This window comes from Rutilus rutilus, assembly GCF_951802725.1.
Source record: "Rutilus rutilus genome assembly, chromosome: 11".
NCBI classification, from domain to species: Eukaryota; Metazoa; Chordata; class Actinopteri; order Cypriniformes; family Leuciscidae; genus Rutilus; species Rutilus rutilus.
The window spans coordinates 30084473-30100725 of record NC_140216.1 but is presented as its reverse complement, the minus strand read 5'-3'; the positions used below and the strand labels follow the sequence as shown (position 1 = coordinate 30100725).

The 16253-nt window shown below is 36.0% G+C and overlaps 2 protein-coding genes across 2 annotated transcripts; both read right to left on the bottom strand.

Annotated features, from left to right (window-relative positions):
• Positions 1–5657: 5657 nt before the first annotated feature.
• Positions 5658–9922, bottom strand: LOC311299733 (serine/threonine-protein kinase SBK1). The gene is made up of 4 exons (XM_084423530.1): positions 9609–9922; positions 8111–8255; positions 7756–7958; positions 5658–6574 (listed from the first exon to the last, which is right to left on the bottom strand). Exons 1-4 carry the CDS (start codon positions 9678–9680, stop codon positions 5906–5908), a joined length of 1089 nt encoding a protein of 362 aa, XP_084279656.1. The 5' UTR covers positions 9681–9922; the 3' UTR covers positions 5658–5905.
• A 484-nt stretch (positions 9923–10406) lies between these two features.
• Positions 10407–15987, bottom strand: il11b (interleukin 11b). Its single transcript, XM_084423576.1, has 5 exons — positions 15950–15987; positions 13858–14021; positions 13639–13719; positions 13156–13308; positions 10407–11892 (listed from the first exon to the last, which is right to left on the bottom strand). The coding sequence occupies exons 1-5, from the start codon at positions 15954–15956 to the stop codon at positions 11734–11736; spliced, it is 564 nt and encodes a 187-aa protein (XP_084279702.1). The 5' UTR covers positions 15957–15987; the 3' UTR covers positions 10407–11733.
• Between the last annotated feature and the right edge of the window lie 266 nt (positions 15988–16253).

Genomic DNA, 16253 nt, shown 5'->3' with positions numbered 1-16253 from the left:
TTAGGGCACATAACAGAGTCTTCCGTCACTTATATCTATCTCAGATAACATCTTGTACGCTTCCTTTTTGCAGACTTTTCCAAGCTCAGCTGCTTCGATTAGTTGAGAAACATCTACCATCACACTCACAGCCTGTCCTTCTCAGTTTGGCCACCAAACGTCTCTGTCACCCCAGTGCTGAGTATTTTCATAATACATGCACACCTACTCCTTGTCTGTTGAGAGTAATGACTGCTTAAATACCCTTTGTAGTTCCCTTAATCTTTGTTATAGCTTGTTTGTTCACAGAATCTTGAATTCTGATTGGCTAGTTTTTCATACTTACAAAGGTTTGCTTTGTACCCAATGACTCCTGTCATTGGGTTGTGGATTTACCTTGTTTACATAATTAATTGGATTGCTTTTGAACTTTGGACCGGGACATCTATTATTGGATTTGGACTTGTGAGATTTTTTTACCTTGCAATTGAATCATGCTTCAGCTGTTGATTGTCTTATGTTATATACAATTTATGAGTGAAACCGAGAATTGAGACACTTAGGGGCCATTTTCATGACACTGTTTAAATTAAAACGGAAAGCTTTTTATGCGTTTTAGCCATTCATTTTCTCAACAATGGGGTTTTTGGGGCCTGAAAATGTAAACTTTTGCAAACAGGTTTCGATGTGCATAATTTTGAAAATGATAACATTATTGTCTCCGTGTAAACTACAAAAACACAATTTTGTGAAAATGGTGAAGTCTTGTGAATGCGTATTACGTGTTTAGTTTATAGGCGCGTAGATTTTCTTTAAAAAGTGGCATCGCCAACTACTGGCCTGGCAGCGTAATACAGCGTTTTTAGTCATTTCCGCGGATCCATGTGACCATTCATCGTTTTGACGGCGTTGTCGTTTGTACGTGAAAAATTCGAAGGAAAAACGTTTCTGTTTTTAGTACATCGTTGTCTTGTAAGCATGCCCTTAATTTTTTATTTGCTTTCAGTTGACTAAAGACGTGTATAAATACAAGTTGTTTATATAGAAAACAATTTAATAATGCGCTACCTTTTTCCAATCAATGGTCCTACTCCTATTTATTTTTATTTTTATGTATATATTCACATTTTCTTAATGTTCATAAAACTGACCAGGAAAACATTAAATGTGTAGACTGTTTTTAATTTATATATGAATATAAGTGAATAATGACTATAATATTTTGGTCTGTTTTCATACAAAACTATTGTATGGCTTTAAAACACTGGTTGCGTGGTTCATCTTGATTACTTTTATGAAACATTTCTGTGTTTTGAGCTTAACCTGGTTACTCTTACACTTTTACTATGGAAAAGACTGGCCTGTACATCATCTACTTTCTAAAATTAAAAACATCATTCATCATTTCTCTTTTTGTGTTCCACAGAAAAAAAAGTTGCATCAGTTTGGAATGACATGAGGGGTGAGTAAATCATGACAGAACTTTCATTAATAAGGAGGGACACTATTTATGTAACCTTTTAATACTATATGTAATAGAATTTGGATCAAAATGGTCAGGGCTTCAGTGTGAATACACAGAAATAGAAACCAAGCGACTACACAAAATGTCCTGTCTCTCATCGTGGTAGCGGCTGGTTAGGATACAGTGTTAAGGTCTGTTTTGAAACGTTGCGGGGAAATGTTCTTGGCTAATAAATAGGGAGCATATTTGAGGATCAGCTGTTCACTCGTTGATGCAAGCTTGAATCGGACCTCATTTAGAAGTCTGAATGTGTGAGTGACGTGTGAACAAGAGTGTTATTCAGAACCACGCTATCAAAATGTCTAGATTGTGAACATGATATATCTCTCTCTCTCTCTCTCTCTCTCTCTCTCTCTCTCTCTCTCTCTCTCTCTCTCTCTCTCTCTCTCTCTCTCTCTCTCTCTCTCTCTCTCTCTCTCTCTCTATATATATATATATATATATATATATATATATATATATATATATATACATATATATATATATACATATCATATACACACACACAGACACACACACTTGATCTGCTAATGTGAATTAAAGGTGAGCAGAGAGACAGAGACAGATTTTTCACATTTTGATTTAATGGTGTGTCTTTGGAGGGCTCGTATCATGCTAGATCTCCCTTCCTTAAAGGAGAACTCCGGTCAATTTTAACATTGAGCTAATTTTTTTGTACATTTGGAGTGCTGTCAGTACAGAGAACAACGACAAAAATCAGTGTTGCCTACACCGTGTTATCCTCTTTTTAAAATTTGCACCCTGTTGACTTCAATGGGGCAAGTTTTAAACCTGCTTTTAGCCTCTTAACATCCTTGATGTGTCATTACAAGTGCACAGGTCATGTGGGTGATTCCTTCTGAGTGAACGCGAGTGGAATCTGACTGCAGTAGATGTGAAAGAAATATATAAAAAATGATGTTTATTCAGCCAGCGCTCATACCTGTATTTACATCCTGTTTTCGGTCGAAGTCCACAGTAGTCGATTGTCGAGTTCACGCGCGTGATCATAGGTACTAAACCTATGGGCGTGAACTCGGCAATCGACTACTGTGGACTTCGACCGAGTCTCCTTAAGTTCTCCTTTAATATCTGATCAAACACATAGTGGATCAAGATATCTTGTTCTAGCTCATTAAAAAGAACTTGGAACAGATACTAGTTCTGCTATACAGTATCTTTAAATAGCAGAAATAGTGAGAGAAGTATGCTATATATTCTAAATTCACCCCTTTTCTCATATTGGGGAATGTGATGATTAACATTTTACGATACAATACTACTTTATTAATCCTCAAAAGGAAATTATGGAATTTTGATGATTAAGACTAAAACATGATGAATCGATTTTTCTTTATTATCTAATTGCTAAGTACACTCATATTAATCATGGCATAGTGTTACATGTTGCCTGTTTGCTTGGACTTTTATGTTGTAGTTCTACTTTCCTGCTTCCTGTGTGTAGGTTTGTAGTCCTCTTGTAGTTCTTTTGGTTCCCTTCATTAGTCCCTCATTGTTTTATCTTTGTCTAGTTAGTCTTGTTAACCCCTGTGTACTGTATATAAGCCTCGTGTTCCCTGCCTTTCTTTTCCCTCGGTGTATAGTTTAGGTTTTTGAATCAGTTTGATTTTGATTTAAATAATTATTTTATTCAAATTCCATAGAATTGTCATTAATCTGTTAATTGTGAAAATGATTAGATGTAATCAGTTAACAAGTATCAATATTCAATTACACTGTAAAAAAAAAAATAAATACATCCCCAAGTCAAAATTTTCTAGTGACTGGTCACATCTAAATTTCTCAATTAGTCTGACATATTATTTCTCATTGAGCCAATGTTAACAGACTATTGCAACAAGAATTGCACTTGGGCCAATTTAAAAATTTAGATGTGACCAGTCACTAGAAAGTTTTGACTTGGAGAGGTTAGATTTTTTTTACAGTGTAGTTAAAATATAAGAGATAGGTTTGAGTAAAATAAATTGAATTTATCAATATATAAACCTGGTTATTCCTTCTTGTTTCTTTTAAGTATGAAAAATATACACCATTGTTTATTAGTTTAAACCTTTGTAATCCAAATCAATGGAAATTTTACATGCAATTAATATACTTTTTTGTTTTTGTTTTGGTATTTCTTTTAAGTCTACCCATTAAATGTGTTGTCTCATCTAATGTTAATGCTTGGGCGTTCAATGGTGATAAGTATCAGAAGAAGGATAGGATATTCCACAACACGGGGTGTAGAAAGAGTGTGTGTGGTTGAAGTTCGCAAAATGGCACATGGCTGAAATTTTCTGAGCATAAAGAAGAAATTTTACCTATAAAATACTGGTATTCCTGGCATCCTCATGCTATACATGCATCAAATATTGTAGACAGCACTTTTACATGCAAATTAACATGCAAGATGACAGCACTTGAACACTAGCGTAATTGCACACATAAATGTGTTTGAATGTTGTATATCAAATGACAGGTCATACAGACAGCGACTGGAATAGTTAGTACTAGAGCTGTTAAATGATCTTCGTGGTCTTCTTCCCTTCATGTAATGAGCTATTTCAGCTGTTAATCTCTTAACAAGGTGACTAAATAACTTCAGATTGAAAGGGCAAAATCTGTTAACTTTTGATGTCTTAATGTAGTGATAGTGGCCTAGATTGGATTCATTTAGTATCTGGTGCAAATATTTGCAGCTGCATTTATATTTTTTTTTATTTTTTATTGTGAACAGTCAGGTGGTCTTCATTTGTTTACCGCTGTTTATTATTATTATTATTTTTATTATTATGTGATGGTCCGGTTGTAAATAAATCTATCAGAATTTCTGCAAGATGTTATTAATTCCATGTATTTTGCACATATGGTTGTCATATTTACTCAGTAATTTACAATGTTATGTTTTCATGGATCAGTTGAAAGAGTTTGAACTCAAGCCAAAGACTTATCTGTTACATGTAACATCACCCTGTTGTGTGTGTATGGCGTCGATGAATGGAGGGACAGGTTTAAACCTAAACCCAGAAGTGTGAGACACTGCGGGATAAAGATCTGGAAGATTCTGTGTGTTTGTGCATGCATGTGTATGTGGTTTCAAGTGTGTGTGCGTCTGACAGAGGTGATGATGGCTGAAAGAGTTTTATTAATGGTCGGGGGGTTTATTTTTAAATCTAGGACACATAGTGTCTGAGTGCTTGTATGTGTCTGAATGTTATCTGCTGAAATTTGAGAGATACGATATTCTTCTTCTTACTCTCACAACATAGAGTGTGCCACATGAAGATGACATAATGATCATAGTTTGTTAAAATAAATATGCTTTTAAGACTGGAGTGAACATTCCAATCTTTATGATTTTAAGCAAACTATATAAGAAGAGTTACAAATATAGTTTAAAATGTTGGTGATAATATACATTTTGTTTTATTGAAGATTAAAGCAAACCATTACATTTTAATTGCTTTATTTTAATTAATTTGACATTTATACGTTCACACATCAAGATCCTCCAGTTTGGAAATCCTTATCATATATTATTTATGTATACATCATAATACTCCTCTATGATCCTTTAACGTCACCATGAAATCAAAGTTGACAATTAAAGGTTTTTAATGGAATATTGCATTGTTATAAATGATTTATCTGTGCACATTTTTAAAAACTCTTGTCAAAAACATTAACTTATAATCCCTGCTCTCCAGCATAATCCTGTCACTTACATGAGACCACAGCAAATAGCAAACGACAATGAGCCATCGTTCCAATTAATTCCCGATGGACAATATCAAGTCCCACCGTACATTTTTTTTCCCTCGTTTGATAAATTGTTTCACTCAGATATACAGTATGTCTCAATAGAGATAAGATGTTTGAAAACAACTTTCGTTTCATAGACAGTATGAGGAAAAGACTGACCAAGTCAAAGTAACTGCCAAATTCAGTATGTTGAGGCCATTGTTGTTGCAATGTAGATGCACTTGCATGAAAATGCTGAGTGAACTGATTTGCCTTAAATAGACTTCTTTCCCCCATCATAATTCACACAATTCAATGTCTGTTCCATTTGTTTACAGATATAGCTGTATCTTTGGACACACATTGTTTTGGAGTAGTATAGCAATATTGCTGGACTATGGATGTGTGCTTTTTAATAGCTCTCTTCAGTTGAATCAACCCTAATGACTCTTTGGGGTATTCTAAAAGCTTCAATGTTTAGAGTTAAGATCTGTAATGGTCAGTTAGGAAAAGAAACTCCCAACTAATTATAAATGTATTAAACAACAGTCTTATGATTAGAACTGTCTGTTACCATCAGAACCTAAAAAGTGATTGCCAAGAGTGAATAGTCCAGATGACAACAACCTCAGTCCTGTCCATCATAAGTCCATTGCATCATCTACTGACATCCTTGTCCAATAGCCAGGCTCCTCCCAGATACCTTCCCACCTCATCTGGCCTGCCACGAAGCCTGGGCTGTGGATAGAGCAGGGACTTGAGAAGACATGTCGCAAGAGGGGTGAATGCTGCAAACTGGGTTGCCACCTGGTGGAAGTCCTCAGTTTGATCTGACCCTCTCTCTTGTAATGCTGAACCTTCCCAATTGCTCCACTGTAGATAGCTTTTATATGCAGTGTTGTCCGAAACAGTCTCAGACCATGGAAGGCTCCCCATAAGCATGGCGTAGATTAGAATGCCTAATGCCCAGCTGTCTGTACTGGGATCAACAGATACCAACATCCTTTGAGTCTTTCCGAAGACCCCTTTTGGCTTGTTCCCATTGTCATCCACCTCTGAGTTGCCCAAATCAATCTCCTCCCCCTTCCTTGCAATCTCAGCCTCAGGCGTGCAGTAAGGAGAACTGTACCACACGCATGGTACCCTGGTCCCTGCAGCCTTAACCATGCCGAAATCACCAAGCTTGACCCAACGGCAGTCACTGTCACACAGGAAGATGTTTTCCGGTTTGACATCACGATGGACAAAGCCAAGGGAATGAAGGTGAGAGAGGGCACCGCTGATCTGGGAAGCCACTCCCTGGACATGGCTCTCTTTCAGACCAACCTGCAAGAAATCAAGTTACTACTTAAGCCAGGGGTGTCCAATACCTTTCCTGGAGGGCCAATGTCCTGCTCCAACCTGCCCCAACAAACTTACCTGGAAATTTCTAGTAACATTAAAGCAGGGTTGGGCAACTCTGGTCCTCTAGTTTATCTCCAACCATGGTCAAACTCACCTCCCTTTCTAATCCTGTCCTTGATTAGCTTTACAGGAAAGTGGTTCTCAAGGGCCAGAGTTGCTTACCCCTGCCCTAAAACATTGATTAGCTTGTTCATGTGTGCTTTATTAAGATTGGAGCCAACTGTGCAGGATAGTGGCCCTCCAGGAGTTTGGACATGACTTAATCATACTTTAAAGGCTTAAGTTGTATGTTCTACAACAGTGGTTTTGGTGGGTCGACAGGACCAGAACTGAAAACCACTGTTCTACAATATTATAAGTCAAATAGACTCCGCTGCAAAAGGTTCACACATTAGTTAATGTAAAATAGCAACCAGCCATTGTAGAACAGCTACTGTGCCTGTTATTTACAATCAAGTTCTTTCTTTGTTCACTCCATCTAAACTAGTGGTTTTGGATGGCTCCATAATCTTGGAGTCTCTACTGATGAGTCGATGAGTTGAATCGGGTGTGTTTGATAGGGAGACATCCAAAATTTACAGTGTTGGGAGTACAGGCCACTGATTCAAACCTTAGTTGTATAATCCTGCTTCTGGAGGGCCTCTATTCTGCAGAGTTTGGATGCAATTATAATCGAACACACCTGAACCAGCTAATAAAGGTCTTCAGTATTACTTGAAACATCCAGGAAAGTGATCTGGGGCCAGTTAGAACTAATCTCTGCAGGATATTGGCCCTCTTGGATCCTTTGGAAACTGCCTGGAAGTTTCTGAGAATTCTAAAGCCCTTGATTAGCTTGTTCAGGTTAGTTTAATTAGTGTTAGAGTTAGGGTTAGTTAAATACTGCAGGAAGGTGGCCTTCCATGAGCTGGATTGTACAACCCTGATCTAAACATTTTATGTGTATTACAACTCTAGAGATGTACCTTTTTGAGGATCTCGACTGGACTAGTCAGTTGTGGCATGCAAATAGATGTTTAATTCTTGCATGCGATTCTCATTAATCATATACAATCATCATTAAACTGTCAACTGTATGTAACTGATGTCAAGCTTTTACCAACCTCAGGAACGATGACATCATAGAGGTCGCCATAGAGGCAAGGTTGCTGGGCGAACACGTAGTGAGTAGGAGTGGAGAAAGCAATGCCCATAGCTGAGGTAAGTGAGGGATGGGTGCAAAAGGCCAAAGACAGGTTATATTCCCTCAGAAATGACAGGACAGATGTGGATTCTCGCAGAAAGAATTTAAGGGCCATTGGGGTTCCTATTACATGCAAATTGAGATATTGTCAAACGTGAAGGAAGCAGGAAGCAGTAAACAGTAATCAAGCACTCTACCAAGAAATTTGATGTAGTGTGGATAAGATCAGATGAGAGAAAAACAAAGCAACATATAATAGGGTTGTCATCACTTACCTCTCTTCTTGTGCACTGCTAACATAACTTTGCCGTACGAACCCTCTCCAAGAAGTTTAATAACTTGGAAGTGATCTGATGGCTCCAGTGATTCTAGAGACTGAACCGTTAAGTGACACAGCTCATCCAAAAGTCTTGTGGCAGTCTGCAAGAAGCAAAACTAGATGGTCACTCACGGTTGCAGATGGACATGGCAAAAATGTAACATCTAATGTAATTTGAGAGGGAATTTGCATGACTCATTTTCCATTAGAGCGTCATTATTTACTAATTAGCTTGCTAAAAGTCTTATTTAATGTCCACGGCATAGTTCCCATACGTTTTTTTTTCTTGTAGCATGTCAAACAATGTTTCACTAGCTGTCTACAAGGGGACCAAATACCACAAAACGCCATGTTGAAAGTAAATATGATCTAGCTGGATCAGAGATATACTCCCGGGGTCTGTCATTACATACTATTATAAGATCACTACAGCGAAAGGGTGATTTGAGGTTCAGTTCTGAGGATTGCTTATTCTGTCAACACATCTTAACTGTCCTTAAACACCCGTGGTATCAGCTGAGTTTCATAGGATTAAGTGTTCTGTTCAGCAATAGTATTGGTAACCGATAAACTGTCATACATAATTTGAATTGAAGACATTTGAACTGGATGATGTTTTTAGCCTGTGAATGCTTTGGTGTCCCAAAAGCAGACCGTTTACACTCTTTAGTTAAGCAGCGGTTTGGGATAATGAAGAAGGGGGACAGTGTTGCATGAGAGGTAAAAGGTGCACCTGTTGGGCATGAGTTGTGTGAGGACAGACCGCTCACCAAAAGTCATCTTTGGTTAACCCCTCGTCAAGAACAGCAGAATGGGCAGCACATCGAAGTTCTTTAGGATTAGTTGTGAATGTTGTAAATTGTTGAATTAAAAGTACATACCTTTCTGGTATATTGTGATATGTAGCCAGTAGTAAGTAATCAGTTTACAGTTCAAGACTGAACTTTCTAATAAATAAACACTAATGTACATAAATATAACTGCAAGCCAATTCTACCTAAAACAAGAAAAGTAAAAAGGTCATTGCTACTTTAAATTTCAAAAATGTGCTTTTATTTCTCGTAATTGCAACAGTTTCTTTAATTGTGACTGTCTTAGTTGTGACATTATTTCTCACATTGCAGAATATAAAATCACAATCTTTTTTTGTGAACATAATACATAACTAACATAATAGTTTGTGTTTATATAATATACGTATGTGTGTTTTGGTTTACGGAGACTTGGTGAGCATGAGAGACTTGTACCCTGTACTTTTGAATGGTAGTTTATACTGTATAAGCCTATGTAAAATATGGAGCATGGCTAAAATTCCTTTAATTTAAATGACTGTACATCACATGCTATTTGAAAATCTTTTAAAAATGTGTGCTTGGGCAATAATCATTGCCTACATGATCATAAGCTTATGCAACAGCTGAATGTACACTTCGAAAGGATTGAAATAGACTTACTGTCATGTTTGCTGTTGTTGAAGACTGAAAGGGAATTTTGAGGTGCTGTTCTCTATTGCTCAGCCTGTCCATAAACTCAGGTCACTGAAAGCTGCAGGTCAAATGAGCAACAGCAGGTCAACCAGTCATAAATCAACTTAGAGGTTACGGTTTCTTTTGCCTCTGCTGAGTGCATATTCTGGTTGATAATGGATCTCTCATGTCCTCTACTTACAGTTCAATAGTCTATCTGTACTCTCCTTCTCCCACCCCTCTCTATCTCTATCTACCCTAGTTCTTTCACATGTGCTCTTGCTGCTGTTACCCCTCCTTTTGGATGTTACGGAGTTATTCACTGACAGTATGTTCTGTTGGGTTTGTATGACAGGTAATTTGTCACTACTGGAAAAAAACCCTAACCTTTTAGTGTTTTCTCTGATGTCTTTAGCGCTCTCACATTTTGCATCTTGAATAGCAAACTCATTTTGCGTCTCATGTAGGGCTGGCAATGTAATGTTTAATTTAGTGCGGTTAATTAACCAAATATGGTTATGATGCTGGTCAGCATGATCAATTTCTCTCTCAGGGAGCATGACAAATCCAACAGCTGTGAGAGAGCGCTACGCAAAAACGCTTGCATCACAGATCTCTCTTTCTGCCGGACGTGCCAAGTCCTGACTTTTCAGGTTTTAAACTCACACACAGTCATGTGACATATCCTTTATCCATATCCTGTTCCTTGTTCTGCACCGTTTGGTATTACTCATCATGACAAAGATTTTGACATTCATGGTTGATTACACTATTGCTGGCAATTTTTATCTGTCTGGATCTAGTTGAGCTCAACTATCTGTGAAAATGCTCAGCTAGACAGGGCAGGGGAATTATTTATAAACCTATGACAAGACACACACATTTTATATAAAATATAAATAATTATATTCAGAACATCGGAAATAATGCGATGGTTAGATTGTTTTGTTAAAGGTTCAGTTGTTGCCGAAGCAGTGCATCAAGTAAAAAAAAAAAAATGCAAAAAATGTTTGATGCAAAATCAGTTTATTGAAAGAAAAATGACTATTCAAATGACAATAATCAAATAAAACGTATAAATACAAAAATAAATACATAGATATATGTAGAAAATAAAAATAACATCCAGGACTCTCCCAGTCTACATCCATCTGACTGAGCTTGCAAAGTCAAATTAAAATGTGAATTTGAGTTCTGAATGATTATCAGATATTTACACCGTTTCTTTATCATGTAAACACTGTATATTTGTTCTCCCCTCTATAAATAATCTGTTGAAATGAAAAAGGCTTTGGCGTCTTTTCAGTACATCTCTGCAATAGGTCGGCACTTAAGTTACATTTCATTTAGAATAAACATGCAATCGCAGCGAATAAATACAACTTTCAGGTAGTGGGTGCTTTTCAAGGTACTGTATTTTCAGTGTGTTCACAATAGCATCCATTAGCCCTAATAAAACTATGGAAGTTGTTTTGTATTGAATGTCCAGTTTTATCATATGGTATTTTTTCCCGAGTAGGCCGTGTTACTGGATCAACTTCTGGTCAACATTCCTGTCAAACACAGTCTAACCTTAACCTTATGTTGTTCAACAAGTCACTACATCATCTTCGCAAAATTACTAACTTTCTACAAAAATAATTAAAGGAGTGCAGGTCCTAAACTGCATTTAATAATACTTCACAGTTGTACCACAGTAACGACACTTTTTAGTCATTATTACACACCTTATAGCGACACCTATTGGTCATTATTAGCAACTGCCTGCAGCTGATTTTGCATACAAATTTCATTATTAAAATGAGACACTTTTTTAAAGTGCTGTTTTTCTCATTCACTCGATGTATAAAAAAAATCCTTCATTGTAAACAAAAATCTCAATTAAAATAAATATTAAATACATAACTTATTAATAATATTTAAACAACAACATCACACAAATGAACCGTTAACTGATGGAAGATGACTTCTAAAGGCTGGAACTTTCATTCCATCCCTTCAAACATTAAGGCAAGTCAAACGATGCTACCACGCTGCCTGTGGACCTCATCTTGCGTTTACTTGCACCATGGAGATGAGCTGAGGGCTACTGGTGTCAAATGATGTTGTATGATCACGATTGTTTCGCTTTCAGGCCTCTCAGTGCTCCAGTGTACCAGTGGCAAAAGTTCCACAGTTTTTCTCTGATCTCCACATTGGCCTGGTACAAGTCCCAGGCTGTTTTCAGAGGAGGCAGGGAAGGGTGGACGAGCTCAGAAGCTGGCTTCTCAATCTGTAAGATAGTTTTAGAAGATATGTTTAACCACTTCCTATTTTCACTTTTATTTCACTTTCACTTTGTGTCAGCCAGTGTAATTTATCAAATAATCGATTTGTTTCAAGATTTTGCCTCTATCGTCACACTGACCTATATTATAAAAGAATATATATATATGCTAACTCTTTATTGTAATGGTTCCCAACAGATATTCAGATATCGTCAACTTATTCTACTAACCCTACCAGTTTACTATACCCTAATACTCTGAGAGTTAGTTGACATGTAGGTGCAACGTTACTTATAGTCAACAGAATATTTAAAGAGGACCAACAAAATAAAGTGTACCCAAATGTAATATATTGGTCATAGATTTCAAAATATTTATGCAAATATATTTTTGATAAGTTTTCATGTGTATATATAAAATATATATTTATTGCGTTTCCCCAAACTTACTTGCTTGAAGTACATTTTGTAAATATATTTCAATTTATATTTCAATTTAAACAAATATTACCTTAAGTTGCACTGTTTAGCCTACATCAAATTATATACATGTGTGTATATATATGTGTGTGTATATATGTATATATATATATATATATATATATATATACATATATATTTGCCGGAAATGACTAATAGAATGTTTTTTTATTTGAAATAGAATTTTTGTGTGTGTGTGTATATATATATATATATATATATATATATGTGACATCAATCTGCCAAGGGACTACGGGCTAAAATTTACTAATTTGGCTAAATCTGGCACATTTTACATATTATGATATAAAAAGTAACATGATTTAATATTATTACCATTTTACAATATTTTTAAATGTAATTTATTCCTGTAATGCACAGCTGAATTTTCAGCATCATTACTCCAGTCTTCACTGTCACATGATCCTTCAGAAATCATTCTAACATGCTGATTTGCTGCTCAAGAAACATTTCTCTTTATCAATGTTGAAAAAAGTTGTGCTGCTTAATAATTTTGTGTAAACCATGATACATTATTATTTTTTTGCCAGAAATGATTAATTTCAATTTTTATTTGAAATAGAATTTGTGTAGCAATCTACTGTCTTTAAAGTCATTTTGCTGAAAAATGTTTTTCAGAAAAAAGAAATCATACTGACCCCAAACACTTGAACGGTAGTGTGTATATACTATATATGACATCAGTTGGCATGATCTTACTTTAGCTTTGACAGATTGTAAGTTATTGTTTGATTTCCTACTGTAGGTGAGCTGCACGATTCTTCTTACCTGTTGGAGCACTCTGTTGATGAGTTGGATAAGATGGGTATTCTTTGTCTCAGAATAATCAATCCCCAATTGGTCTTGTTTCTGCTGGACCCAGTTAAGATGGAACTTGAAGGATTTAAGACCAGAGTACAGCTGTGCTAAGGTACTGCTCACCTGTGGGCCAAAAGGACACAGATGTTACACTCATCTTATTTTTGAAACTAGATATATTCTAAACTAATAACAATCTGTCTCTCTATCTATCATTCTGTCTATCCGTCATTCTTTCTTGGCAAACCATGCTTTAAAATGGCACTGAATTTCAGTTTTCAGTCAGTCCTTTTGGTTGGGAGAAGATAAACGTAATCTTGGGGTTTTCAGTGAACGGTTTGGTCTTAATTTCACATGTTATTCATAACAAATATACAGTCGAAAAGAAAGTCTTCTTGAGACAGACAAAAGACAGAGATGAATAAGACAGGGGCAGAGATGTTGATGTACTACCTCGAGTGATTTCAGATCTTTTGTTCTGAAGTCCAGAACGGGCAGGGATGTGAGCGATTGTTCAAAGTCCTTCAGCTTATTCTGAAAAATGTCAAGCATTAATCAGACAAACAGTAAGCTAAATGACCCGAAAAGTGCGTGCATTTTATTCTGCATGGGACATTTAAAATGAATTAGAAAATCATTTACATAAACATGTATCAGCAAACTGACACTTACCTCTTTGTTTTCTTTAGATACTGTGTTTAATAGCATACGCATGTCTTGGAAAAGTATTCGCAGATCATTTTTTCCTTGTGGTACAGCAGAACGGGCTGTGACGAAGTCGAAGAGCTCAACACAAGTCACCAAGACGATGAGGGGAAAGGAGAAGTCAGTTGACACTGTCGGCATAAAAACAAATCGAATGTAATTGGAACAGCTGCTAAAGTCACAAGTGTTTCAATGTGTGTCCTGAACAGCTGTTTTACTCCCTAAAATCTTATATCTAAGCAGAGGGATTTGCACGGAGAGCTCTTCCTCTTGGTTTGTAATGGTTGCACTGGATGACACAAAAATTTGGAACACAGGAAGATTTCTCCCCACAGGAATTCCCAAGGCATGTTGGACACATATTTGTAACTGTAGCTGGGTGCGTTGCAATCGGTTTCTTGGAGTGTACAAAATTAAGAGATGTACTATTTGGATGAAAGGATGCATGCCTGAGCTCATGAAATTTCAAACTGGTAAAACTAGTGAATCTGAATAGAGAGAGAATATACACACATGTATAGAAACAAAGTTTTAGAAGCATTTTATGCATTTCTTGACTCTTAAAGGGAAAAATATATATTAGGCCTAATGCAGTTCTTTCTTTTAACCGCTAATAATTGGCTAATTCCCGGCCCGTTTGATGTTTCCGCCAGTCTTTAGCCACAGCAAACTCCAATGAGCCATAGCCGAAGTCTGTCTGAAGGTCGTAGGCCTTCAAATACATTCAGCAGATATGTGATAACTGTGTGATTTCACCCTTTGATAAGCATTAGAAGGAAATTAATGGCTATTTACGCAATTAGAATCCTTTGAAAACGTTCTAAATGGAGAAATTGTTAAGGTCAATGATAACCGCTGCGTGTAACCCCTTCAGATTTGATAGTGGCGATCTCCATCAAAACTGTTGTGAAGGGAAAGATCACACTGACTTTATTGGCTCAACAGCTGTTGACTCACTCGCAGACATCCTCTATCTGCATTAGCGCTGGAAAATTTTTCGCTTCTGTCAACACAATTTAGAGATAGCGTTGCCCTAATATAGCTCAACTGTTCAGTTATGAGCTTGATACTGATCCGTGTCGATACGCATGCATGTTTTCAAATTGGATATTATCATGCAAAAGCAATGTAAGAATGTTTACAGACTGAGATTAGAACTCTGATCCCGCTACAGCCTCGAAACAGTGTTATATTTAGTATTATCTACTATTTATTAAAATTTGAATTTTTTTAAGTTTTAGTACTTCAAGTTAAACTTATTTCAGTTAGTCTCCGAGGCATCTTTTCTCATTTTCATTTTACGTTTTTAATCTAATATTTAAATTGTATTTATATTTATATTTCAATTACTGAAAATAGTTTTAGTCAAAAAATAACACTGCCATAAATATTATTATATTATGAATCTCATTATTCTATTATTTTATAACATTATAATTATATTATATTGTATTATAACGATATTGAATTAATATAATTACAGAACAGACCAGACCAGGTATTTTTAGTGGGTTAAATACCTTCAAAGATACAAATGGTCAGTCTGACCTTTGACCTTAATGTGACCTTTTATTAAGAATTCAACCGCTTATTCAGGATTTGGGGAACCAAAGTATTTTAACTAATAATTTACAGTAAACACTGAAAAAACGTATTGGTTGACAACTAATCTGAATATTAAGTGTTATGGTTGTTAACTCCCCATAACTATTATGATAAAGATCTAAACAGATTTTTGAAAAAATTAATCAATAATTAATCATAATTAAGAGTTAAACACAATATGATTTACATATTTAAAATAATGTAAATGACACAATACCCATCTCTAACATCTACCTATTGTAATTAACCTTGAATATACCTTGAGGTTAATGAGCCTTGACCACTATTACTATTACTACTACTATACTGAATAGACTTTTCAAAACAAAATTCATAGACAGCAAAAACACCCATTTAGACCCACCCTCTACAGTTTACATATTTCTGCCTTCACTTAAACTCATTCCCATGGCTGTATTGTAAAGTGGGGGGAAAAAATGAAGAAAGAACTTACGTTTCATGATAATCCCAAAAAACCCAAGTAGTAAACACAGTGTACAAACTTGTCTTTATCACTCTACTAACATTGGAACTAGTGAAAGTGTTCTCCTTTATAGTATGGGCCATGACACACACACTGTGACTCATTCACATTCAGGGGAAAAAAAAGTCCAGAACTACACACCCCCTCTCAATAGACATATCTTTTTTCTGAAGAACTCAATTTTTTTTGCTATTTCCGACAACTTGATGTCTCCAGATCCTTATGTTCCTAATTTTGGATTTAACGCAAACAACCTTACGTCAAGCATCTCCAC

Coding starts and splice junctions, on each gene's coding strand:
- LOC311299733 (XM_084423530.1), bottom strand. CDS start 9,680: ATGGACAGGCTGAGCAATAGAGAACAGCACCTCAAAATTCCCTTTCAG. Junction 8,256..9,608: donor CAACAACAGCAAACATGACA/GTAAGTCTATTT, acceptor TGCTTCTTGCAG/ACTGCCACAAGACTTTTGGA. Junction 7,959..8,110: donor AGCAGTGCACAAGAAGAGAG/GTAAGTGATGAC, acceptor TGCATGTAATAG/GAACCCCAATGGCCCTTAAA.
- il11b (XM_084423576.1), bottom strand. Junction 13,720..13,857: donor TATCTAAAGAAAACAAAGAG/GTAAGTGTCAGT, acceptor GACATTTTTCAG/AATAAGCTGAAGGACTTTGA. Junction 13,309..13,638: donor AAGATCTGAAATCACTCGAG/GTAGTACATCAA, acceptor TTTGGCCCACAG/GTGAGCAGTACCTTAGCACA.